This window comes from Trematomus bernacchii, unplaced genomic scaffold, assembly GCF_902827165.1.
Source record: "Trematomus bernacchii unplaced genomic scaffold, fTreBer1.1, whole genome shotgun sequence".
NCBI classification, from domain to species: domain Eukaryota; kingdom Metazoa; phylum Chordata; class Actinopteri; order Perciformes; family Nototheniidae; genus Trematomus; species Trematomus bernacchii.
The window spans coordinates 266379-289421 of NW_022987905.1; the positions used below are offsets into that span (position 1 = coordinate 266379).

General features: G+C 40.1%; 2 protein-coding genes across 2 annotated transcripts; both read left to right on the forward strand.

Moving 5' to 3' along the window:
- The first annotated feature begins 3817 nt into the window (after positions 1-3817).
- LOC117470139 (sodium- and chloride-dependent GABA transporter 2-like) lies at positions 3818-11630 on the forward strand. Its single transcript, XM_034114706.1, is given in 15 exon segments — positions 3818-4185; positions 4263-4397; positions 5498-5638; positions 6205-6292; positions 6395-6527; positions 6608-6742; positions 6816-6919; positions 7024-7148; positions 8814-8926; positions 9015-9152; positions 9870-9972; positions 10163-10263; positions 10635-10646; positions 10648-10806; positions 11113-11630. Coding segments are annotated over 15 exon segments (1788 nt in total). The 5' UTR covers positions 3818-4019; the 3' UTR covers positions 11248-11630.
- Positions 11631-13193: 1563 nt separating this feature from the next.
- LOC117470142 (sodium- and chloride-dependent GABA transporter 3-like) lies at positions 13194-14063 on the forward strand. Its single transcript, XM_034114717.1, has 2 exons — positions 13194-13541; positions 13619-14063. Exons 1-2 carry the CDS (start codon positions 13376-13378, stop codon positions 13777-13779), a joined length of 327 nt encoding a protein of 108 aa, XP_033970608.1. The 5' UTR covers positions 13194-13375; the 3' UTR covers positions 13780-14063.
- Positions 14064-23043: the final 8980 nt, after the last annotated feature.

Here is a 23043-nt window from a genome sequence, read left to right on the forward strand (position 1 = left end):
TCCTCTTCGAAATCCCAGTTGTACTTCGCTAACACGCAGTGCCTGCGAGGGTGCGTTTGATTGTTCCCACCCTTACCTCATTTATGGACTAGGTCATGTTAGACAAGCAATCCAGTGGTTAGTTTTAGGGTAAGCTTCATTGTTTGTTTTTTTATGTATTCACTTTAAGAGAAAGGGATTTCAGAAACAAGTCTCACAAGTTTGGCTCGAGGTAACATTAACAAAAGCTAACTGTTGTTAGACTATGTTCCCCCCTTCTAAACTTATGAAATGAATGAGAAAAATATGAACAACTCTTCATAGAGCCACATCCACACAGCTTTAAAGTTGTAGGAAGCTGAAGCATTGCATTCGTGCCAGCGCCTAGTTGTAGTTTCTAAGGTATTAGAAAGTTGTGTTTTCTGGAAGGGGTTTAGCATTTGATCAATTCCCTTGGGATGCTATCAAGAACTGTTTTACAATCAATAGTGTGTTTAAGTTTCCAACCCTGCTTCAAAGGTCCATCATACAAGATGGGGGATCTATTGGCAGCTGCTGATAATAACATTCATCATTATGGTTTACTAATTGTTGTCTTTTTGTCCTCTAGGTTGCACTGTCACATCTACAGTAGCGCAGAATGGACAGAGGAAACATGATTGGGCCTCAAGTTTTTTGCAGCCAATATACATTCTCCTACAAACTTGGGATAGGAGGGTGAGTGAACAAGTTATCCATTGGTTGGAACCTACCATTGTTAGACGTACTAAATCCTGCACACTGCTCCTTCAAATGGACAATGTGAACATATGTCGCCATTTTGTAATTTCTGTTATTTTCAGTTGGGAATGTTTCAAAGTAATCTTAAAAAATTAAACTTACTTTTTGTTTATACTGTTTATAAGTAGATGTTTAAATATTAAATGCTGTATTCATTAAACTGTTAAGCCCCAACGCCCCCATCGGCGGGTCTTTTTTTTTCACAAATAAAAAAAAAAAAAAAAAAAAAATTTTAATTTTTTATTAATTTTTTTTATTTTAATTTTTTTTCTTTGAATGGAATGAATACCTATGGTGATAATTCAATGTAATACATCATTTTTATAGTCTGGTACCTGAAAAAGGTCAAATGGCACTGATGGAACCAGATATACCCAAATGTGCCGAAAGCCTATTCCGCTAAATCTCTCTAAAAAGGTCAAATTCAACTTGTTTTGCCTCAATCTTGATACAGGGTACTTATTATATGTTTATAGTTTGGATTCCTAAAGCTTTTAGTCTACTAACCCATCATCCAAGGGTGGTTTTCACTATAAGTAATGGGTTTTTTGTAGGCGGAGGTAAGAATTTACCTTTTTTTTACTATGTTCCATCTGAATTTACTCTGACTGAGAAAAATCTATATTGATTCTGACACTTCTACATCCAACTCACAGATGTAACCTTGCTTTGATAAAAGAAATTATTCATATAACCCTTTTAGAAATGAAGTTGTAGTCATTTGTTTTGGGCATGTCATTTTCGAGCCTGAAACATGAAAAACAGGCTCGGGGCTTAACAGGTTAATGGTTGTATAATTCTACAAATATTTTTATATTTTAAGTTTTAACATTTTTTATAGTAATTGTTCCCTACAGAACATTTTGTGCTGTCTTTTTATTGAACGTCTTTGATTGGAAAATGTTAGAAAAAAGCTGTAAAATAACAGTATTCTACCTGTAGAACTTTAGGTTCTGTATTTACTTTTGTGTTTGATCATAAAAATCTAATAACAAAAATGTAAAAAACTGTTTTTCTCATCAGAACTTTATTTAAGGTATTTGAATGTAACATTTTAACTTTTAAGACAATGGATTTTGAAAAGAGAGGAAACATCTGTAACACTACAGTGTTTTCCTGTAAAATCTTTAAGGACAATTCCTGTTTATGAATTGCTTTAGCACTTTATTTCAGTGAAAGTATTTTACTTAATTTAAGGGTTTTTGTTTGGCAGTTTCTTTTTTACAGTGTAGCCTATTTGATTTGACCCAACTGGACTCACGGGTGAGATGCTTTTTGTGCATTTTTTGCTTGCTGTATGTGGATGACGTGATCAGTCACGTCATCCAATAGTATTTGACAGGAAACCATTGTATGAGCTTCCTCCAGGAAGTACCGGAGCTGGGGACTACAGTTATGCACGTCTATCATTGTAAATTGACAGTAAATTGCTGGCTACTCATCTGCATTACTTTCACGGTACACATTGTAAATTCACAGTAAATTACTGGCAACTCTTTTGCATTACTTTCACAGTACACATTGTAAATTCACAGTAAATTACTGGCAACTCTTTTGCATTACTTTCACAGTACACATTGTAAATTCACAGTAAATTACTGGCAACTCTTTTGCATTACTTTCACAGTACACATTGTAAATTCACAGTAAATTACTGGCAACTCTTTTGCATTACTTTCACAGTACACATTGTAAATTCACAGTAAATTACTGGCAACTCCTGCATTGCTTTCACAATAGAAATGTAAAAGTACAGGCCCTTGTTGTAATGCATGTACAACAAAATGATGTAATTCCCCAGTAACATACTGTAATATCACAGTAATTCCTTAGTCATTGAAGCTGTGAAGTTACAGTATACAGTTTTACCTTTACAACAATGCATTGTAATATCATGGATGTGAAATTACAATACATTGCTGTGAAGACATTCACAGCAATGTATTGTAATATCATGGATGTGAAATTACAATACATTACTGTGAAGACATTCACAGCAATGTATTGTAATATCATGGGTGTGAAATTACAATACATTACTGTGAAGACATTCACAGTAAATTGCTGTGAATCTTACTGTGAAAGTCATGCAAAATTTGGCCTGGTATTTATTGTGAATTCACGGTGAATATTTTTACAGTGTAGGATTGGAGTTGTGCAACTTGAATTTCAATGAGACATTCATCAAACATACCACAAGAACATGTTGATAAAACAACCCGCTGCGCTTCAGTTCAAAAAGGATTTTCCCTTCCTACAGAATCCTTCAGAAACGCGACGCATCTGAAAAAAACTTGAGGTATCATTTATGAACATTACTTCTCTATGTAAATAGCAGTGGCGAGCCGTCAGGGCCCTCTAGGCCCTCTGTGAGGGCCTAAGATATTCCAAAAAATAATATTTAAAAACATTAAAAAAAAAAATATTTTTTAAAAATATATTTTTTTTTTATATTATTTTTGTTATATTTTTCATTAGTTTTACGGAAAAAAAACTTGATTTAATAAAATAACATTTCCAAAGAAATAAATCCTTCGATCTGCCTGTTCGGTTTGAATGTGAAGGGTTACATGAAAGAAGGTCTGGCCCTCTCTGCGATTCACAGAGGGCCCGCTATAGTAACTGAACGAGAGAGTAATGTCAAATGACAGTACAATTGACCAATCATATCTTCCCTCTAAATGGGTGGGTTTCATTATCGCGGACTTTATGACAAGTTCCGCCCGCTGTGAAACTTTTCTTGTTTCCATAGGAACAACAACTTCCTGTCAACAGCGTGAACTCGCCTTCAAAATAAAAGCATGCCAAATTACACGTAAGACATACAACTGTAACGAAAGTAACAAACACAATGCAATATCATTTTCAATGTCAAAGAACACAAATTGGGTTCACAGGTGTTGTTTTGTGTGGTAGAGGGTCGCTGTCATTGATGCGTTTTGCACCCTGGGCCGTTGTTTTGATATTCCGCTGAAGTATACGCTGTGACGTAATAACTATTGTTTTTCCTTTTTTTCGAGGGAAGGGGTGGGGGTCAGAGGGCCTAGGTATAAAGCTCACGGCTCGCCACTGGTAAATAGTTGTTTGTTTAGAGATTGAAAATCTTTCTCAGCCTTGAGTGAATCCACATTTCTCCTGAGAACTGATTAACCTCTCAGGCAGTTGCTCATTACATGATACAGAATCTGTTGTGAATATAAAGGCAGAGAGGACCTGGACACAAGGGAATGGGACGATTGGGTTCAGACTGAGCTTTCACAATGACTTTGGATATGACGAATAAAAAGATTTCAACAAAAAACAAGCAAGTGGAGGAGAGAGGACAATGGGGCAGTAAGGTGGAGTTTCTCCTGGCTGTGGTGGGAAATATTGTCGGCCTGGGCAACGTGTGGAGGTTTCCCTACCTCTGCTACAAAAATGGAGGAGGTAAGCAAATACGAGGCTAACTACTTGTAACTATAATCTGTAGTACAGGCGAACTGTTGTATACTTTGCACATTTAGGTGCCTTCCTGGTGCCATATCTGGTTTTTGTGGTGACCTGTGGAGTTCCCCTGTTTCTGCTGGAGACCACAATAGGCCAGTACACCCAGGAGGGGGGCATCACCTGCTGGAGGAAGTTGTGCCCACTGGCAGAAGGTATGCTATTTGGGACTTTTTTGTAGATTAAATATTCACTGAAAAAAGTGGAAGAAGTAGCTGGTACTTTTGCTGTTTTATTTTGGTAGTCACACAAAGGAGGGTTCAAACACAACTTAAAGACCAATTTTCCCTCAGAGCTCCGTAGACAAACATTGACCACCTTTCAGTATGTCCTCTGTGAAAAATATTAATATTTAAACGAGAGGTGGGAAATCTTTTAGTTCTGTTGCTGAATGTTTATTTCATTGAAAATAGTTAGTGATTTTTGTTGGTCCTAAGCTAGCTGTGTAAAATCTTAGGAATTGCCAAGAGTTAACTAACTTAAAGGGGACCTATCATGCAAAATGCACTTTTGTACGTCTGTTATACATGAATATGTGTCCCCGGTGTTCCAGGGAACTCACCAAGTGTCAGAAAACACAACCCTCTCTATTTTCCTCCATACCCAAATCTCTAAAAAAGGGGCTGCAACGGATCTGATAAAAACTGATCCAGATTTAAACACTGTCCTGACGTCAGGACAGTGGCGCTACGGCTATTGGGCCAACTCCACCAATCAGGAGGAGACAGCCACGGCCATTGCCGTTCGAAAGCGCTGGAGACGCTGTAGTACATATGCCAGGCCTGTAGATGGTGCTGTTCTCACTGAATCTGCCCTTGCAAAAACAGAGCTAAAAAATGTCAAATTGAGCAAAATGAGGCATGGCTAAAATGCATGATCTGTTTGGTATTTTGAAAAAAAAAAAGTATAAATATGCCTTATATATAGGTATGGTCCTACACTATATTATTCAAATATAGCATGATAGGTCCACTTTAAGTCACCATTGTTTAGAGCTGAGGACTACCACCTGCACTTTTTGCATTGTAACAGTGTAGATTAATACAATAAATAAAATAAAATACATCTATTTATATACAGTTTAAGATACATTTATTTTAGATTGAGTAAGCAGTTGAAGAAGTAGGCTGTATTTTGTCAGGCTCCCGTTACGCTGACCGTTCACCGCTTTAGGAAATTATTAAACGGAGGTTGACGGGTTTTTCATATTGTTAGTCTATAACAGAATCTATAACTGCAAAATGTGAGCTTGCAGGTATTGGCTATGGAGGGCAGGTGATCCTCCTCTACAGCTGCATGACCTACATCCTCATTCTGTCCTGGGCTCTGCTCTACCTGGTGTTCTCCTTCAGCTCACAGCTGCCCTGGGCCAGCTGCGACAACTACTGGAACACAGGTGAAAAGGATTGTGATACTTAGATACAAAATAATCTAATCTAAAATAAACTTGTGTTACAGAGTACTACCATATCTGCTGTGTACTGATGTTATCTTAGAACATGTCGTACTTTTTCACATTATCTCAAGACACTTCCAGTGATTTAGAAGTGATATTTTGTGAAGTAGAGCGTTAAGTTTCAGAAACAATTAGTCCTACATTTCCGATAATGCAACTAGATGGCGTCGTCCATTAGCCCCTTCCTGTCTTGTTTTCCATTTAAAGAGGCCCCATCATGCTTTTGGGTTTTTTCCAATCAGACGGTGAAAAGAGGTGCATGCAGCGTATGAGAAAAATAAAGATCTTATTGAACATTAAAGCTAGTAAACATGTCACAATAAAGGCACAAAATAAAATCCTGATACCAGAAAATCAGCATAGGGCCCCTTTAAACTCCACACCAGAATGGAGGCTCTGGTTAAAAAAAAATGGAGACTTCCATAACCTCATCCTAGAGCCACAGAGACACTTATACATCTGCCTTGAGAATATAATCTTAATTTCCTTTCTTACTATCTTTTCAGATAACTGTGTTGATCTTTCCACAAAAAATGAAACCTTTCAATGGACCAACCGGACCAACACATCCTCTGCTGCCACAGAGTTCTGGGAGTATGTATATGAACAAGCTAAGCCTCAAGGTTCAATCAAGTGCCAACATTTTTCCATCAAAACTCTCAATAAAACATTGTGTCTATCTTTGTATCCTTCTAGACGACGGGTGCTGGCTATCTCAGGGGGTATTGAGCAGATAGGCAGCATCAGGTGGGAGATGCTGTTGTGCGTAATTATAATGTGGGTCACATGCTACTTCTGTATCTGGAAAGGGGTCAGGTCTACAGGAAAGGTATTTATATACAACCTAATACTATAGTAAAAGTATATGCTATATATTTGAATGCCTCAAATGTTGATATTTTTCTCCAGGTGGTTTATTTCACTGCTACCTTCCCCTATGTGATGTTGGTCATTCTTTTGATCCGCGGACTCTCTCTTCCTGGGGCTAAACAAGGAATACTTTTCTACCTTTTGCCCGAACCCTCACGACTCGCAGACCCTCAGGTAGGAGATGCATGATATGGTAACAGTGCAGAGTTCATGGATACATTTACCCACTGTTACGTTGCTGGAGCAGGTCTGGATGGAGGCTGGGGCTCAGATCTTCTTCTCATACAGCATGGGGGTTGGCACCTTAACTGTGCTAGGCAGCTACAACAAATACAACAACAACTGCTATAAGTTAGTATTTGTCAATGTGTGACTGAGCTTGATGCTCTGATATCAACTTTTCTGACTGATGAAGAAATTATCAATTTGAATTCATGTGTTTTTGTGTTTTGCAGAGACTGTCTGTTGCTATGTCTGCTAAACAGTGGAACCAGTATAGTAGCTGGGTTTGCAGTCTTCTCTGTGCTGGGGTTCATGGCTCATGAGCAAGGCGTTCCCATTGCAGAAGTGGCCGAGTCAGGTAAGGCAAGCCAATAGAGATACTAAGAAAATGCAACCTCGTCTTTCTACACCTTGTTGCAGCCTAGGTTGAAGCAACCATTTTGTAACCACATCATTGTCATAGCAGTAGGTGATGCACATCTCCTAAACTCCCAAGAAAGGCTAGCTAGAGCACGACCATGGTGGAAAGTAACATACATATACTATAATCTAATGACAAATTAAGTATCACAATAATGATCAAGTCTCTGTCCCAATGTTTAAAGCAATTGCATTTAGAGTACTACCAACTGTGTGTCTATGGTGACATTCCTGGGAAAATCATGAGCAGCACGCACTGTCTGTATCTCTGAGGAGGGAGGTCTAAAAACACACAGTTACCGCTTATCAATCAACATAGAGCCAATGGATTTAAAGGGTTTATTTGTCATATACACAATAGTAATAGTATTTTTGGCAATATAAAGCTCAAGTATCAGGCTCCTCCAACAAAACGTAAAATAGAGCAATACGTTTGGCCTCAGATGCCACCTAAATGAGCCCTTAATCACTCTTCATGTTCATTAGTTCAACCAAAGACGTTTTTCTTCTTACATTTTCCACATGGGTTATCTAAAAGGAACTGTTTAGGACTAAAGAGGTCAAATCATACAATATTTTCACACAAAAAAAAATCAAAGAGGAGAGAAATCCAATCACAAACTGCATGAGAATTTAGTTTTAGAATATCAGAAAGTCAATATAAAGTATCTGGGGACATTTCACTGCCGAACGAGTACTTTTACTTTTTTACTTGTCAACTACTATATTGGTAAGAGGAGTTTTCCTGGTAAGGGAGTATTTTTTTGAGTACTTTTACTAAATTAAAAGTCCTGAACATGCCTTCCACCTCAAGTCCATAATAAATTAAACATTTGCTGACATCTTCAGGGCAACCATAGACATGACACTAACAATCAGCCCAAAGCCTGAGTGTTCATGGCACCTTATACACACATTCATTGTCACTCACTGGGGTAAGGGTCAGGCTCTGAATGAGCTCATGTTGCTCTACTCACATGTCCCTTCTCTTCCCAGCCCAAATATTTACAGTACAAACAAAAAATCTGACTGCGTCAACATCAGTAGCTTATCGCATTTTGTCCGCTGTAGCTTGAAGTAGTCAATGGCTGTACTTCCTTTAAACCCCTTCATGATTCCCTGTTATTTTCCCAGGTCCCTCCATTTAGAGATCAAGGAAGTTGTTTTTTAATGTGTTACTTAAATCATGACTTTTCCACTGCACAGCCACCTGTGTTTATACAACTTTTTAATGGCTCCTTTTTTCTTTTTCTTCATTCCTACATTCCACTCTTCCTCCTCGTGAAAAACACATAAATGATCACGACAATAAAGCAGTCACCTTGGCCTTATCATTTTCAAAGATTATTTTCCACGCAATCTACATTCAGTCTGTACTGAAACACACATGTAAAGAGATTTACTCTGTTGTACTTCTTCTATACCCCTTCCTGATTTCCAGTAACGCCCCCAGTTCCCTCCAGGACGCTGTTATTCATTTGTTACTCGAATAATGAAAATCCACTTGCCATTGGATGCACTTTTGCTTTACAAAGTTATAATGCTGAATCGGTTGAGCAACAAAGGCAGATAATAGCCAGTGACGAGTCTTCTTGTGTTCCAGGTCCCGGCTTGGCGTTCATTGCGTACCCTCAGGCTGTAGCCATGATGCCTCTGCCCCAACTGTGGTCCATCTGTTTCTTTGTCATGCTCCTCCTCCTGGGTCTGAACACACAAGTGAGATGGCCTCTTCATGAACTCTTTGAGGAAGAACACGTTCACATATTGAGATGTACCTATTTTGTCTCGTGTTTTCTCCCTTCAGTTTGTTACAATGGAGGTGGTGATGACGTCCATCATGGACATGTTTCCCTCAGTGATGCGCAGGGCAGGCCGGCGGGAACGCTTCCTCCTCCTCTTCTGCCTCACATGCTTCTTCTGTCAGCTCGTCATGATCACTGAGGTCAGGGTTTAGTGTTATATACATACATTAAATATTTACCAATCCACTATGGCAGAATATTGCTGCCAAATACGATTTGTATACTATCTTTTCATTTTATTGTCACAAGATGCTTCATTTGAATGAATACAACATTTATATTTTAGGCTTCCATGCACCTGATTTTGTCATAATAAGTCAAATGAACAAACCTATGTTAAAGGGGACCTATCATGCAAAATGCACTTTTGTACGTCTTTTATACATGAATATGTGTCCCCGGTGTTCCAGGGAACTCACCAAGTGTCAGAAAACACAACCCTCTCTATTTTCCTCCATACCCAAATCTCTAAAAAAGGGGCTGCAACGGATCTGATAAAAACTGATCCAGATTTGAACACTATCCTGACGTCAAGACGGTGGCGCTACGGCTATTGGGCCAACTCCACCAATCAGGAGGAGACAGCCACGGCCATTGCCGTTCGGAAGCGCTGGAGACGCTGTAGTACATATGCCAGGCCTGTAGATGGTGCTGTTCTCACTGAATCTGCCCTTGCTAAAACAGATCTAAAAATGTCAAATTGAGCAAAATGAGGCATGGCTAAAATGTATGATCTGTTTGGTATTTTGAAAAAAAAAAGTATAAATATGCCTTATATAGGTATGGTCCTACACTATATTATTCAAATATAGCATCATAGGTCCACTTTAAGTAAATATCTTTACTGTTGTTTCCAGGGAGGAATGTATGTGTTCCAGATGTTTGACTACTACGCTTGTAATGGCGCCTGCATCCTCTTCCTGTGTGTTTTTGAAACCCTGGCACTGGCATGGGTATTTGGTAGGTATTCTGTTTCAATTGGCACTGCAGGTATTTATGCTTGACCTATACAGTTGGGAAACTCGAGAGATCAAACGAGATCAAATGTAAAGCAGCAGAGGCAGAAACTACAACCTAAATGACATCAAATAATCCACACACATCTAACCTGATCCACTAATCATATCCTCTTAAATCTTCTTCTATAAAGGGGCTGATCGGTTGTATGGCATCATAAAGGACATGACAGGCATGCAAGCCAACCCGTTCTTTAAATTCTGCTGGCTCTACCTCACACCGCTGGTCTCACTGGTGAGTCACTTTCAATGCTGTACATACAGTATGAATAATGTATTTTCACACAGCCTTGGTCTATTCTCTAGTCTAGTGCACAGAGGCTGACGAAGTGCTCAGATCATTACAGTTTAGAAATACTCTTTTTAAACTACAAGTCATGCATTCAAAGTGATCCGTCAGTGGTAAAAAATAAAGAAGTATAAAGAACAAATGATACATTTACTAAAAGAAAGCACCAGTAGATTCAATGGAAATACTGAAGTATAGTAGAAGTACCTCAGAATTGTACTTCAGTCAATAGTTACTGTCCAACAGTGCATGTACACCTGAATATGTCCCAGCATGTTATTGTAGCCTTTGTTTTTTTTTTCTCTCCTTTTTCTCAGGGCACTTTCATTTTTTTCTCTAGTGGAGTACCAGCCTCTGACCTTTAACCGCTGGTACGTGTACCCTACCTGGGCCAACGTGCTGGGCTGGGTCCTCGCCCTCTCCTCCATCCTGCTCGTGCCGGGGTGGGCGCTGTTTAAACTAGCAACGGGGACTGGGAGCCTCAGTCAGGTGGGAAAACTGTATAAATGATAACAATTCAAGAATAATCACTATGTCTTATATTGGATATATTCATTATGGGCCAATTACAAGCAAAATAACCGATAACTCACGTCTCGGATCTCATTTATTAAATAGGTTTCAGTTTCAGGATTATTGTGTTTTTCATTATTATGATTAATTTAGAGTAAAGGCCTTTTAGAAGTGTGACATGTTGAGGTCTATAAATCAAAGTATAATCCCGATTTATATAACAATATAGATAGAATTTTAAAAGTCTCAAAGTATTTCTGACTTTTTCTCCCATTTTCTTAGCGTTTCCATCATTTGTGCCAACCTGATCCTGACTTCACCGTGAACCAGAAGAGAGAAACTGAGTTGCAGCCCAGCAAAGGGGAAGACCTGCAACAGATCACTACTACGTTTATACCAAACACAGAATCACCCTGAACTCTTCTTCAACTGCATTTAAGTGTCATCAAACTAAGATTGGGTACAGAGCGGCTGGGCTTTAGTCTAAAATCCTGGTTGTTGAAAGGTTATCAAAGTGTTGTTGAATGGTTATCAAAGTGTTTATAAATGGTTGTCAAAGCAGTGCTGTAAGGGTGTAATTCCGAATGAAACATAACAGACACTGTTTTTCACATACTTTAACACAGTCAAACTCTCAACTGTGGCCCATCTGAGGAAAAGAAAATATCATCAGAGTGAAAACGGAAAATAAAGCATCTGCATGAGGGAAAACGGCGTTGATTGATTAGATTCTGTTGATGAATCTCTTCCAATATTATAAGATATGTGTTGTATTTGTAAAATAAAATATGATATCATAACCTGGGATCATGGTGTGTCTTGGTAATGCAAAACAGATAAAAGGAAGTCGGTTTTTTTAAGGCTTTGTTGACAAACATTTAGATATAAGTCCTTGCAGCATGGATGATGTAATGTTGAGGAAGGTTTTCTCTGCAGCATTGAGCATTCAGTTGTGCCTCCAGGGCCATTTATTCGGCAGCTTTTATCTTGTGTTGTTTCAAGGGCACCAATCTTGTCACATGTTTGGACTGCTACCTCTCCTTCAGCATGTTAAAAGAAAACATTTTCTACAAGAAGATGGATACCTTTATCCTTTCTCTGTATTAAGTTGCTATGGTGTGACAGTGACACAACCAACTAAACTGTTTATGTTGTATTGCCTGTGTCTAAGCCAAATTCCTCAGCCTCCAGGGGAAATACATTTTATTTTTCTGATAATCCTTTAAGTGTCTCACAAGCAGAGATCATCCAAACATCAGTGTGGGTGTATAAAGTCAGTGATTATATAAAGTGGTACCTCGGGTTGCACTTGAGTGAATTAAAAAGGGATAGGATGTCAAACACTTATTTCTGTTGAAGCACATTCGGCAACAAAACCTGTACTTCGACATGTAGTACGAACCTTGAATCATTGTTGGATTCCCATTGACCTGCAGAGATATCTTGTGCAATTAAAACTATGTTTACATAACCAGGGATTAACCATTCAAATGACACATAATATCCAAAAATACAAAAAAACTGTCCTTTTTGATGATAATGTGATTGCTACTGTAATTTGTGAAGAAGTTGCACTGAATAAAGAATAAAACATTTTATATTTACTGTCACAAACTTGAATTATTTGCGATTACAATACCTGATATCATGCAATATACAATGCTCAATAAGTAAATAATTACTTTTTCAGGAAGGAAATTGTACAATTCTGATGGAAATAATAAATAAAAATAGGTTTAAACCAACGTTGCAAATTGTCATAAATAGAGATAATGAAATTGTTTAAAGTGGGACTGTATAGGTCTGTTAAACACATCCATATTAATGTGTCTTAACATTACTGTCACTGATTATTTTACCTATTTCTTTTGTCTAAATTATTATTATTCTATACATATCCTCATACATTTATATTCAATGTAATGGTATGTTTTTACCTGCTGCTTCATTTCAAGATGATACAAGATGCTTTGGAGTATATTATTACTTTAACTTGACCCAGGCAACATCATTAATTGAGTCTGATAATTGTGATTTTTTTTTAAGACATAACATTAACAGAAGTCTTGACAAAGGGTTTAAATTGCTAACAGTAGCTGCTTATACTAAGGGATGTTGTTCTTACACAGACCTAATGTACAATCCATAAAAAAGTCAACAGATCTGAAAAGCTAGGATTGGAGTTGTGCAACTTGAATTTCAATGAGACATTCATCAAACATACCACAAGAACATGTTGATAAAACAACCCGCTGCGCTTCAGTTCAAAAAGGATTTTCCCTTCCTACAGAATCCTTCAGAATCGCGACGCATCTGAAAAAAACTTGAGGTATCATTTATGAACATTACTTCTCTATGTAAATAGTTGTTTGTTTAGAGATTGAAAATCTTTCTCAGCCTTGAGTGAATCCACATTTCTCCTGAGAACTGATTAACCTCTCAGGCAGTTGCTCATTACATGATACAGAATCTGTTGTGAATATAAAGGCAGAGAGGACCTGGACACAAGGGAATGGGACGATTGGGTTCAGACTGAGCTTTCACAATGACTTTGGATATGACGAATAAAAAGATTTCAACAAAAAACAAGCAAGTGGAGGAGAGAGGACACTGGGGCAGTAAGGTGGAGTTTCTCCTGGCTGTTGCGGGAAATATTGTCGGCCTGGGCAACGTGTTGAGGTTTCCCTACCTCTGCTACAAAAATGGAGGAGGTAAGCAAATACGAGGCTAACTACTTGTAACTATAATCTGTAGTACAGGCGAACTGTTGTATACTTTGCACATTTAGGTGCCTTCCTGGTGCCATATCTGGTTTTTGTGGTGACCTGTGGAGTTCCCCTGTTTCTGCTGGAGACCACTATAGGCCAGTACACCCAGGAGGGGGGCATCACCTGCTGGAGGAAGTTGTGCCCACTGGCAGAAGGTATGCTATTTGGGACTTTTTTGTAGATTAAATATTCACTGAAAAAAGTGGAAGAAGTAGCTGGTACTTTTGCTGTTTTATTTTGGTAGTCACACAAAGGAGGGTTCAAACACAACTTAAAAGACCAATTTTCCCTCAGAGCTCCGTAGACAAACATTGACCACCTTTCAGTATGTCCTCTGTGAAAAATATTAATATTTAAACGAGAGGTGGGAAATCTTTTAGTTCTGTTGCTGAATGTTTATTTCATTGAAAATAGTTAGTGATTTTTGTTGGTCCTAAGCTAGCTGTGTAAAATCTTAGGAATTGCCAAGAGTTATGTAACTTAAAGGGGACCTATCTTGCAAAATGCACTTTTGTACGTCTGTTATACATGAATATGTGTTCCAGGGAACTCACCAAGTGTCAGAAAACACAACCCTCTCTATTTTCCTCCATACCCAAATCTCTAAAAAAGGGGCTGCAACGGATCTGATAAAAACTGATCCAGATTTGAACACTGTCCTGACGTCAGGACAGTGGCGCTACGGCTATTGGGCCAACTCCACCAATCAGGAGGAGACAGCCACGGCCATTGCCGTTTGAAAGCGCTGTAGACGCTGTAGTACATATGCCAGGCCTGTAGATGGTGCTGTTCTCACTGAATCTGCCCTTGCAAAAACAGAGCTAAAAAATGTCAAATTGAGCAAAATGAGGCATGGCTAAAATGCATGATCTGTTTGGTATTTTGAAAAAAAAAAAGTATAAATATGCCTTATATATAGGTATGGTCCTACACTATATTATTCAAATATAGCATGATAGGTCCACTTTAAGTCACCATTGTTTAGAGCTGAGGACTACCACCTGCACTTTTTGCATTGTAACAGTGTAGATTAATACAATAAATAAAATAAAATATATCTATTTATATACAGTTTAAGATACATTTATTTTAGATTGAGTAAGCAGTTGAAGAAGTAGGCTGTATTTTGTCAGGCTCCCGTTACGCTGACCGTTCACCGGCCTTACCAGAATCTGTGATTGACGGTATCCTAAAATTATCTGTGAAGCTAAGCGGCTGCGTTTCGTTTTGGTTAATGAACATTTGGGGCAAGTAACCCCAGGGGATCATCCAGGGACTCTGTTCTGGCTGATTCCCTCTGTGTGTGCTGCTCGGGACGTATGTGCCGTGCAGGCATACACGGAGATGTTTAAAAAGACCTTAATGAGGGCAGCAGTAAAGTGGAACTTCTGTGTGAAATCAAAATAGAGATTTGTAATGAACAAATCGCCGAGATTCCGGGGGTTTCAGCGGCCAACACTAGCAGTTAACACAAGCAGCCAGAGATATTACCCCCAGCGCCTCTAAAAAAAACACGGCTCCAGCTGCGGCTCCGGGGGATGTGTGTAAAATACCTCCCCGTATCTGCATGAGCTGGTGAAGTGAACTCAGAGGGAGAAAGTCACAGCTTTTGTCTATAGCTTTAACTCACACCACCGCCGTCTCTATTAAAAACGAGACGGTTTAAAAGCACTCTCGTGGCTTGTGGCCGTTTACGATGTGCTGGAAAGTGCGAGGTGCGTGCATTACCTGATGCGCCACAGTTCCCTACATTACTGGAGGAACTGGTGCCGGTCCGGGGTGCATACATAAAATTATAGGCTAATTGATCATGGGTGGGCAGTGGCATGCAAGTGTAGAACAAAACTGTGTTTCATCGTTGTGATGAACATGATGGCGTGTGTATAGGCTGGTCGAGTAGGACTACAGTTAACTGTGTAGTTTCTGATAGAAAGGGTAGAGGAGAAAAAAGTCTATGTGCTCCAGATCGGGGGGGCATAGCACCACTAGAACAGAGTAGTGGGGTCGCAAGAGGATAAGCTAGTTATTGCTCTTGGACGGTCTTCAGGCACCGATCTAGGACTTGTATACAAGGGTGGGAGCGCGAGTCAAGGTGCCCCACTGGGTTCCCCATAGAGCAGACCTGGGCATCGTACGGCCCCCGGGCCACATACGGCCCTTTGGTTGACTCTGACCGGCCCGTGTAAGGCTAATTGGAAATTACAAAATAAACATATTTTCTAACTTTACCTCATGCATGGACTAAAGCTGCATTGCTTTTATTTTGAAGTTGTTTTTTATTCACGTGCATAATGACGCAATACGTATATCAAGACGTGCACATTATTGGATCCTTGTCACAAGACGACTTTAGCCCTCAAAAAAATGTCCGCTAAAAAAAGAAAGGTAGATGCTGAATGCAGGGTTTTCAACAAAAATTGGACTGCTAAGTATTTATTTACTGAAGTCGGAGGTAAAACCGTGTGTTTAGTTTGCGGGGAGCAGATCGCCGTGTTTAAGGAGTACAATGTGAGTCGACATTACGAGACGAAACACGCGGAGAAATATAAAAACTTGACTGACGCTGAAAGGGCGCGGACATCGGAAGCTTTGCTAGCTAAGCTGCAAAAGCAGCAAGGCTTTTTTACCAAGCTTCACACATCCAGTGATGCAGCAACCATGACCAGCTTTGTGATATCCCACAAAATTGCTAAAAACAGTAAGCCGTTCTCGGAGGGGGAGTTTGTCAAAGAGTGCTTGGTGGACTCTGCAGCACTAATATGCCCTGAAAAAAAAGCCGCATTTGAGCAAGTCCCGCTGTCCAGGCGAACCGTGACTAGAAGGATCGAGGACATTGCGGGGAATCTGGAGCTTCAGCTGCAACGTGAAGTGGCAAGTTACGACTTTTTCTCCTTGGCTTTGGACGAGAGCTGTGATGTCCGCGACACAGCCCAGTTACTCGTATTCGTCCGCGGGATAACACCGGACTTCAAGATTACGGAGGAGCTGGCAGCAATGCGGTCGATGAAAGGGACGACGACAGGGAGCGATCTGTTCACGGAGGTAAACGAGTGCATGGACACGCATACATATGTGAACAAACATTTTCAATTATGAAGTTTACGAAATCCAGGTATAGATCCTCTCTCACTGATGATCATCTGTCAGCTGTGCTTCGCATCTCCACCTCAGACATTCAACCTGACTTTGATGCACTCGTTAAAGCCCAGCAGAGACTAGATTTCTCTCACTGAACAAGAAAAGAGAACTTAAAAACACCAAATGAGGTGGTTAGACTACAAATGTTGGCATGTAAAGGCACCAACTAGCAGTGAACTGGGACACTTTCTTTGGAAGCCTTTTTCTCAAAATCACAGTTCAGTGATGTTTAGTGACAGTTCAATATGATGTATCTTGCTTAATATTTGGAGTACAAAGACAATATTGTGATGTCTTTAGAATGCTAAGAACCTCTTTCCAACAGTAAATGAAACTCAAAATGTGTTTGAGTGAATGTGACTGAAAATGTTCACTAATATGAGTCACAAATGGTGAAAAACGTTCATTTTGTTTACCATTGTTTTGGGAAATTTGATTTAATAAATGACATTTTTTTGTAAGGCAACCTCACTTTTTCATTGCTTAACTATAACATATACTCTTACCAGCTTGTCAAAACAATGCTATTTACTGCTTTTTATAAAGAAATACAATTAATATTATGCAGAATTGAGTTCAGCCTTTTGGCCCGGCCCTCCACAATATTTTCAGTTTCTCATGTGGCCCCTCCTTCACAGCCCTACACTTTAAATCATGAGACTTTCAAATCATAACAGACAGAGATCGGTATCACTTTGTGTTGCAAGCCAAATCCATGTAAAGGTTCTACTTGAGCCCAATTTAAATACCATAAAGACAGTATTGAACCCAGCTCAAGCTAAATGTCAAATGTATTTAATTAATGTACAAGTGTTTTGATTTATTTAAAATGTTCCAGTCTAGCTTCTTTCGAGTTCAGTCTAAGCAACAAATTGTTTCTCATAACATTCTGACTGCTGTCCCACATGTTTTAACCTTGGGCAGACAAGCTGTTCACACGCCCACACACACACACACACACACACACACACACACACACACACACCACACACACACACACACACACACTTTGGATAAGTATTCACCTTATCCACATTGTAAATTGTTGCCTTCTTTAAAGTTATAAGTAATTTAAGATTAATTATTAAATTAAATGTGGTACATAAGATAAAATAAATAAAAATAACTTTGACTTGATCATTTTGTTCACAACATTAGACCTGTCCTCTAATCTCTACTAGAATAAGATAAGTGTGCATGTTTGGATGTTTTATCACTCCTGTAATGTACCTAATCTTGATATCCTTTTCATTACAGAGCTTGGAAAATGGTGTATTGATTAGATTCTGATCCGTGCACGTCCAATTTTGACTGACTTTAGTTCTAATGTTAATGTTAATTTGACTTCAACCCATAAGTAATTATTTAAATTAACTCTAAATTTCACATGATGATGGATTAGTGTTCCACATTTCTTCCACTAATTTGTTTTACAATTAGGCCAAAGGTAAAGAGAGACATTGATGACCTTGTGTCCCTTTTGTTAGTACGTGGTTCCATTTTGTCTATGGCCTTGGACGGCTTCACTAAAAGTCACCCAGTTCTGCCCTGCTACAGTCCGGCTGAGTGCAGTCACAGAGATGCTATGGCTGCTCTACATGACATTAAAGGTCTGGTCTGAATGGACACCATTTCCTGCTCCCAGAGAGAATGACACTCCTCAAACTGAACATTACAGCTGTTGATACTGTCTCACATGGGTCTGCTCCCCCCCACTGAGCCATGAACTGAAAGCATGACATCTGCTATAAACACTTGGAAGCCTCCCTGTCACACCAGCACCAACCCTTGGGTCAGTCAGATGAGACTAACGGCTTCACTTAGGGCATTTGGTTCAGATACATGACTCTCGTTACCGCAGAGTGGGTTGTTTTGAAGGCTATTCATACTGCTATGCAGAGGATGCCTGTAAGTTGGCGAGCTGGTAAAAGCCCCTACTATTGTTCCAATAGGCCTAATGTCAGGGGCCGCTTAATGTCTAGTTCTACATGTATTCACATTATATAGACAATGTTTCCACCTGGTAAAACTAAAGGCTGCACGAAACTCAGGCTACAATACAACCATTCTGTTCTGCTCTAACAATTCAATTTATAGATTCTACATCAAAACAATTAGCTTTTATTGTTTCCAATGATAACGTCACCTTAGGTGGAGGAATGCAAACCTGTTTTCAAATGTAAGGTTTTGATGTTGTTTGACATTTCTCAGTAATGACACCCAATATCATTCATGCTATGCCTTCAGTAATAACTCAGATGTTAAAGGGATGAAACTTTTCCTCCCAAATCAGATATGCTTTGTTTTTCAACAAATGTATCAATTTCCTGCATAATATATGTTTATCACAATGGTTTTTTGTAAGCTGCACACAGGTGATACTGAGTCTTCTCGATTAATAGATTATAAACTATACCATGCTTAAATAGACTCCTAAGTTATTATTTCATATGTACCATATGTAAGAAAAGGGAGGGAAGAGTCAATTATATTGAGTAATTTATTATATTTCTGATAAACTAATATGTTATCAAAAGGTAAATGGTGAATTAATATACATTTAGAATCATTGAGAAGGGGTTATATCCACAGGGACAAGCTCACCTTTAACTTACAATAACATTTCTCTGCTATGGACTGATGAGTATATGATTCTTGCATGTTAAATGACTAACACAAACCTTCAAAATGATAATGTGCATGTGTCAGGAAGGCTCCCAAATAATTCTGAGGGGCCTATTTTTGTAATTAAATGATAATGTGCTAATCCATTACTTTGAGTTGTCTTCACTCAGAAAAACATCCCTATCAAGTGTTAACCCAATAACTAGGACAGCTCTCAAGGCCAAGGGTCAGAGAGAGAGGGTCACACTCTCCGGGTGCAGAGAGCACCCCCAGCCACGTGCAAGGAAGCACGAGGTCGTTCGAGATGGGATGCTTCTCTTCACCTTTCTGATAAGAGGGGGTTCTTCTCTTCATCTTTCTGCTCGGTGGGCTCTAGCAGACAACCCTGCAGGACGAGCGAGGGCTTCAGAGGTTTCTATAATACAAGGTTCCATGTTTCTTGGAGGAGTTTGATGTCTTCCTAACCTCTCCCATCATGGGGGGGACACCTGAATGCATCAGGAATATGCAGTTGCACTCAAGCAGATAGCAGAAGGAATACAGGCAGATGAGCCTCCGTCTCACTGGGGGGTCAGCTACAGTGCTCACTGAATGAGTCACACAAAAGCAGAGCAATTGGGGGGTTGAAATATGGCGCTCTGATGAAGAGTTTGAGCCAATCAGCACCACAGTGCTAATCTACAGTATCAGGATGCCTTTACACACCAGACACTCGGTGTCATAAAGGGAGGAAGAGAACGAGTCAGGAAGACTGACGGACATGTTCTTCCAGCTCTCGTACAAAGATGAACTTTGAATTGAATGACCAGATGTTTAAAGATGTACAATTAATGATTGTTTTTTATATTTCCAATGACCAGACGTGTTAAATAGTGGTGATAAATATATTTTGTCAGATCAGATTACACTTTCACACTAAACAAAATTAATAAATAAATATTTTCAGATAAGGTATTGAATAAGGTATTTCTACTATTATCACATATAATGTTAATATCCTTAATCATCCAGAAATCAGGCTTAACAACACCACTCTTTAATGTATTACCCATGCACAGACAGACCTACAATGATGTTTCAAGTACTGGATTAATTTCAGTTTTGGCCCAAAACAAATATTTATAATAATTCATATAACAATTATGTAGCATATTTGATCCTCAAATTAGAGAAGTATAATTTAAAGAAATTGATATTCTATATTCAACATTAGATAACTAATGAATAACCCTTTCCAAGTACCATAAGTAGATTTTCAGGTAAGTATGGCTAATAAGGATAATTGATAGACTTAATTTGGTACAGATCAGTTGTAGCATTTACAAATGTATGAATTAAAGTTTTAAGAATGTTTAATCTTTCCTTTCCAGGTTTTTACAAAAGTCTTTGAATATTTGCCTAACTTTTCCTTTTCAGATTTTGAACAATGTACTTTACTAAGACTGAGTGCCTTACTCTTGGCTAAAGCGTAATGAAGTAAAAGTAAAGTAATCCTAAAATTGAGGACACTGCAATTTTGCAGATTACAGATTGATCAAATCACCACTGTGAATTTTATGCCTTAGCTGGATCTCTTATGATCCTAAGTTTTAAATGCTTTTGATTAGTGATTGCCTTAAAGCAAATCTTTAAGCTGCAAGCTGGTTTTGATTTTATAGTTTGATAAATGACATTAACTAATGGTTTAAATGATAAAAGATATTAGTTTAAAACAAATATTTTGTTATTATGTATCTGTGTTTTATGTGTGTTCATTTTTGTGCTTATTGACAAAAGATGCTCCAAACACTGATGAGAGTGTTAGGGCTGGGTCAAAAGTTCAGGACCTACAATGGCAGAGACCAGATGGATTCAGTCTTTTAACAAAGTTTAATTAAGGAAAAAAGGAGCAACTAAAAAACAATCCACAAAATGAAGGTGGATCTAGTTCTCGCTGGTGGCGGTGGCAGGCCTCAGGCTGGCTCGAGCAGACACTGGAAAAACAGAGGAAAAAACAAGGTTACTCTTCAACAAAAACAGCAAGAGAAAATCACACTAAACTAAGATACTACGATGTTCAGCTCTACCGAGTGAGACGGAATTATCTGGCACTGGAGTGTGAACATGACCAGGGTTTTATGGAGGAGTTGATTAGATGAGTACAGGTGCTCCTCATTGTGAACCAGCTGCGCCTTCTAATGATCACCACACCGCACAGGAGAGAGAGAGAGAAGACAGAGAGGAGGAGGAGAAAGCAAAACACCTAAACCATAACAGTACTCCCCCCCCCCTAACGGACGCCTCCTGGCGGCCTTCCTGGCTTGTCAGGGAATTCCCTATAGAAATCTTCCAGGAGGGTGTGGTCCAGGATAAGGGCCTTAGAGATCCAGGACCGTTCTTCAGGACCATATCCCTCCCAGTCCACAAGGTATTGGAAACCCCGACCACGCCGGCGAATGTCCAGAAGCTGGCGTACTGTAAATGCAGGGTGATCATCAATGATCCGGGGAGGTGGGGGGGGGGGGCAGCCGGAGGAGAGAGAGGACTAGAGACAAAGGGCTTGAGCAGAGACACGTGGAATGAGGGATGTACCTTGAGAGCAGGAGGAAGGCTAAGGCGGACGACACTGGGATTTATGACACGTTCGATTGTATATGGACCAATATACCTTGGGGCCAACTTGCGCGACTCAGTCTGGAGCGGCAGGTCCCGAGCAGATAACCAGACCCTTTGGCCGACCTGGTAGTCTGGAGCGTGGGTTCGGTGGCGATTTGCCAGCCTCTGGTTACGGGCAGCAGTCCGGGTGAGGGCTGCTCGGGCTTCCCGCCAGACTCGGCGGGCACGACGGAGATGGGCCTGGACTGAGGGAACGGTCACTTCCGTCTCCTGACTGGGGAACAATGGGGGCTGGAAGCCGTTAGAGACCATAAAAGGGGACATACCTGTGGCGGAACTGACCAGGGAGTTATGGGCGTATTCCACCCATGCCAAGTGCGAAGACCAAGAGGCGGGGAGACGGGCAGCGACACAACGTAGGGCTGCCTCTAGGTTCTGGTTGGCCCGCTCTGCCTGGCCGTTAGTCTGTGGATGATAACCCGAGGAGAGACTTGCCGTGGCCCCCAGTGCCTGACAGAATGCCTTCCAAACCCGGGAAGCAAACTGGGGACCACGATCTGAGACAATGTCCTGGGGAATGCCGTGAAGCCTAAAAACATGGGACACTAGGAGGTCTGCCGTCTCCAGAGCAGAGGGCAGCTTGGGCAGGGGGACATAATGGACAGACTTAGAGAAACGATCAACAATGGTGAGGATGCTTGTATTACCTTCTGACGGAGGAAGTCCTGTAACGAAATCCACAGCAATGTGCGACCAAGGGCGGTTAGGTATGGGTAAAGGGCGTAGGAGGCCAGCTGGAGCACGGTGAGAGGATTTACTGCGGGCACAGACAGAGCAGGCAGAGACAAAAGCCCTGGTGTCAGCAGACATGGTCGGCCACCAAAACTTCTGCTGGATTAGGGTCAAAGTTCTGTGAAAACCTGGGTGACAGGCAACTTTAGAAGAGTGCCCCCACTGGAGCACTGGAGATCTCACGGAGGAAGATACGAACAGCCGATCGGGAGGACAGGCCGCTGGGGCAGGATGTTCCTGGAGGGCCTCCTGAACGGTCTGCTCGATCTCCCACCTGGCCGCTCCAACCACACAG

What these genes read in the sequence shown, in the direction of transcription:
- LOC117470142 (XM_034114717.1), top strand. Translation starts at nt 13,376, where the DNA reads ATGACTTTGGATATGACGAATAAAAAGATTTCAACAAAAAACAAGCAA. An exon ending in CTGCTACAAAAATGGAGGAG is followed by an intron (nt 13,542 to 13,618) that starts GTAAGCAAATAC and finishes TTGCACATTTAG; the next exon opens with GTGCCTTCCTGGTGCCATAT.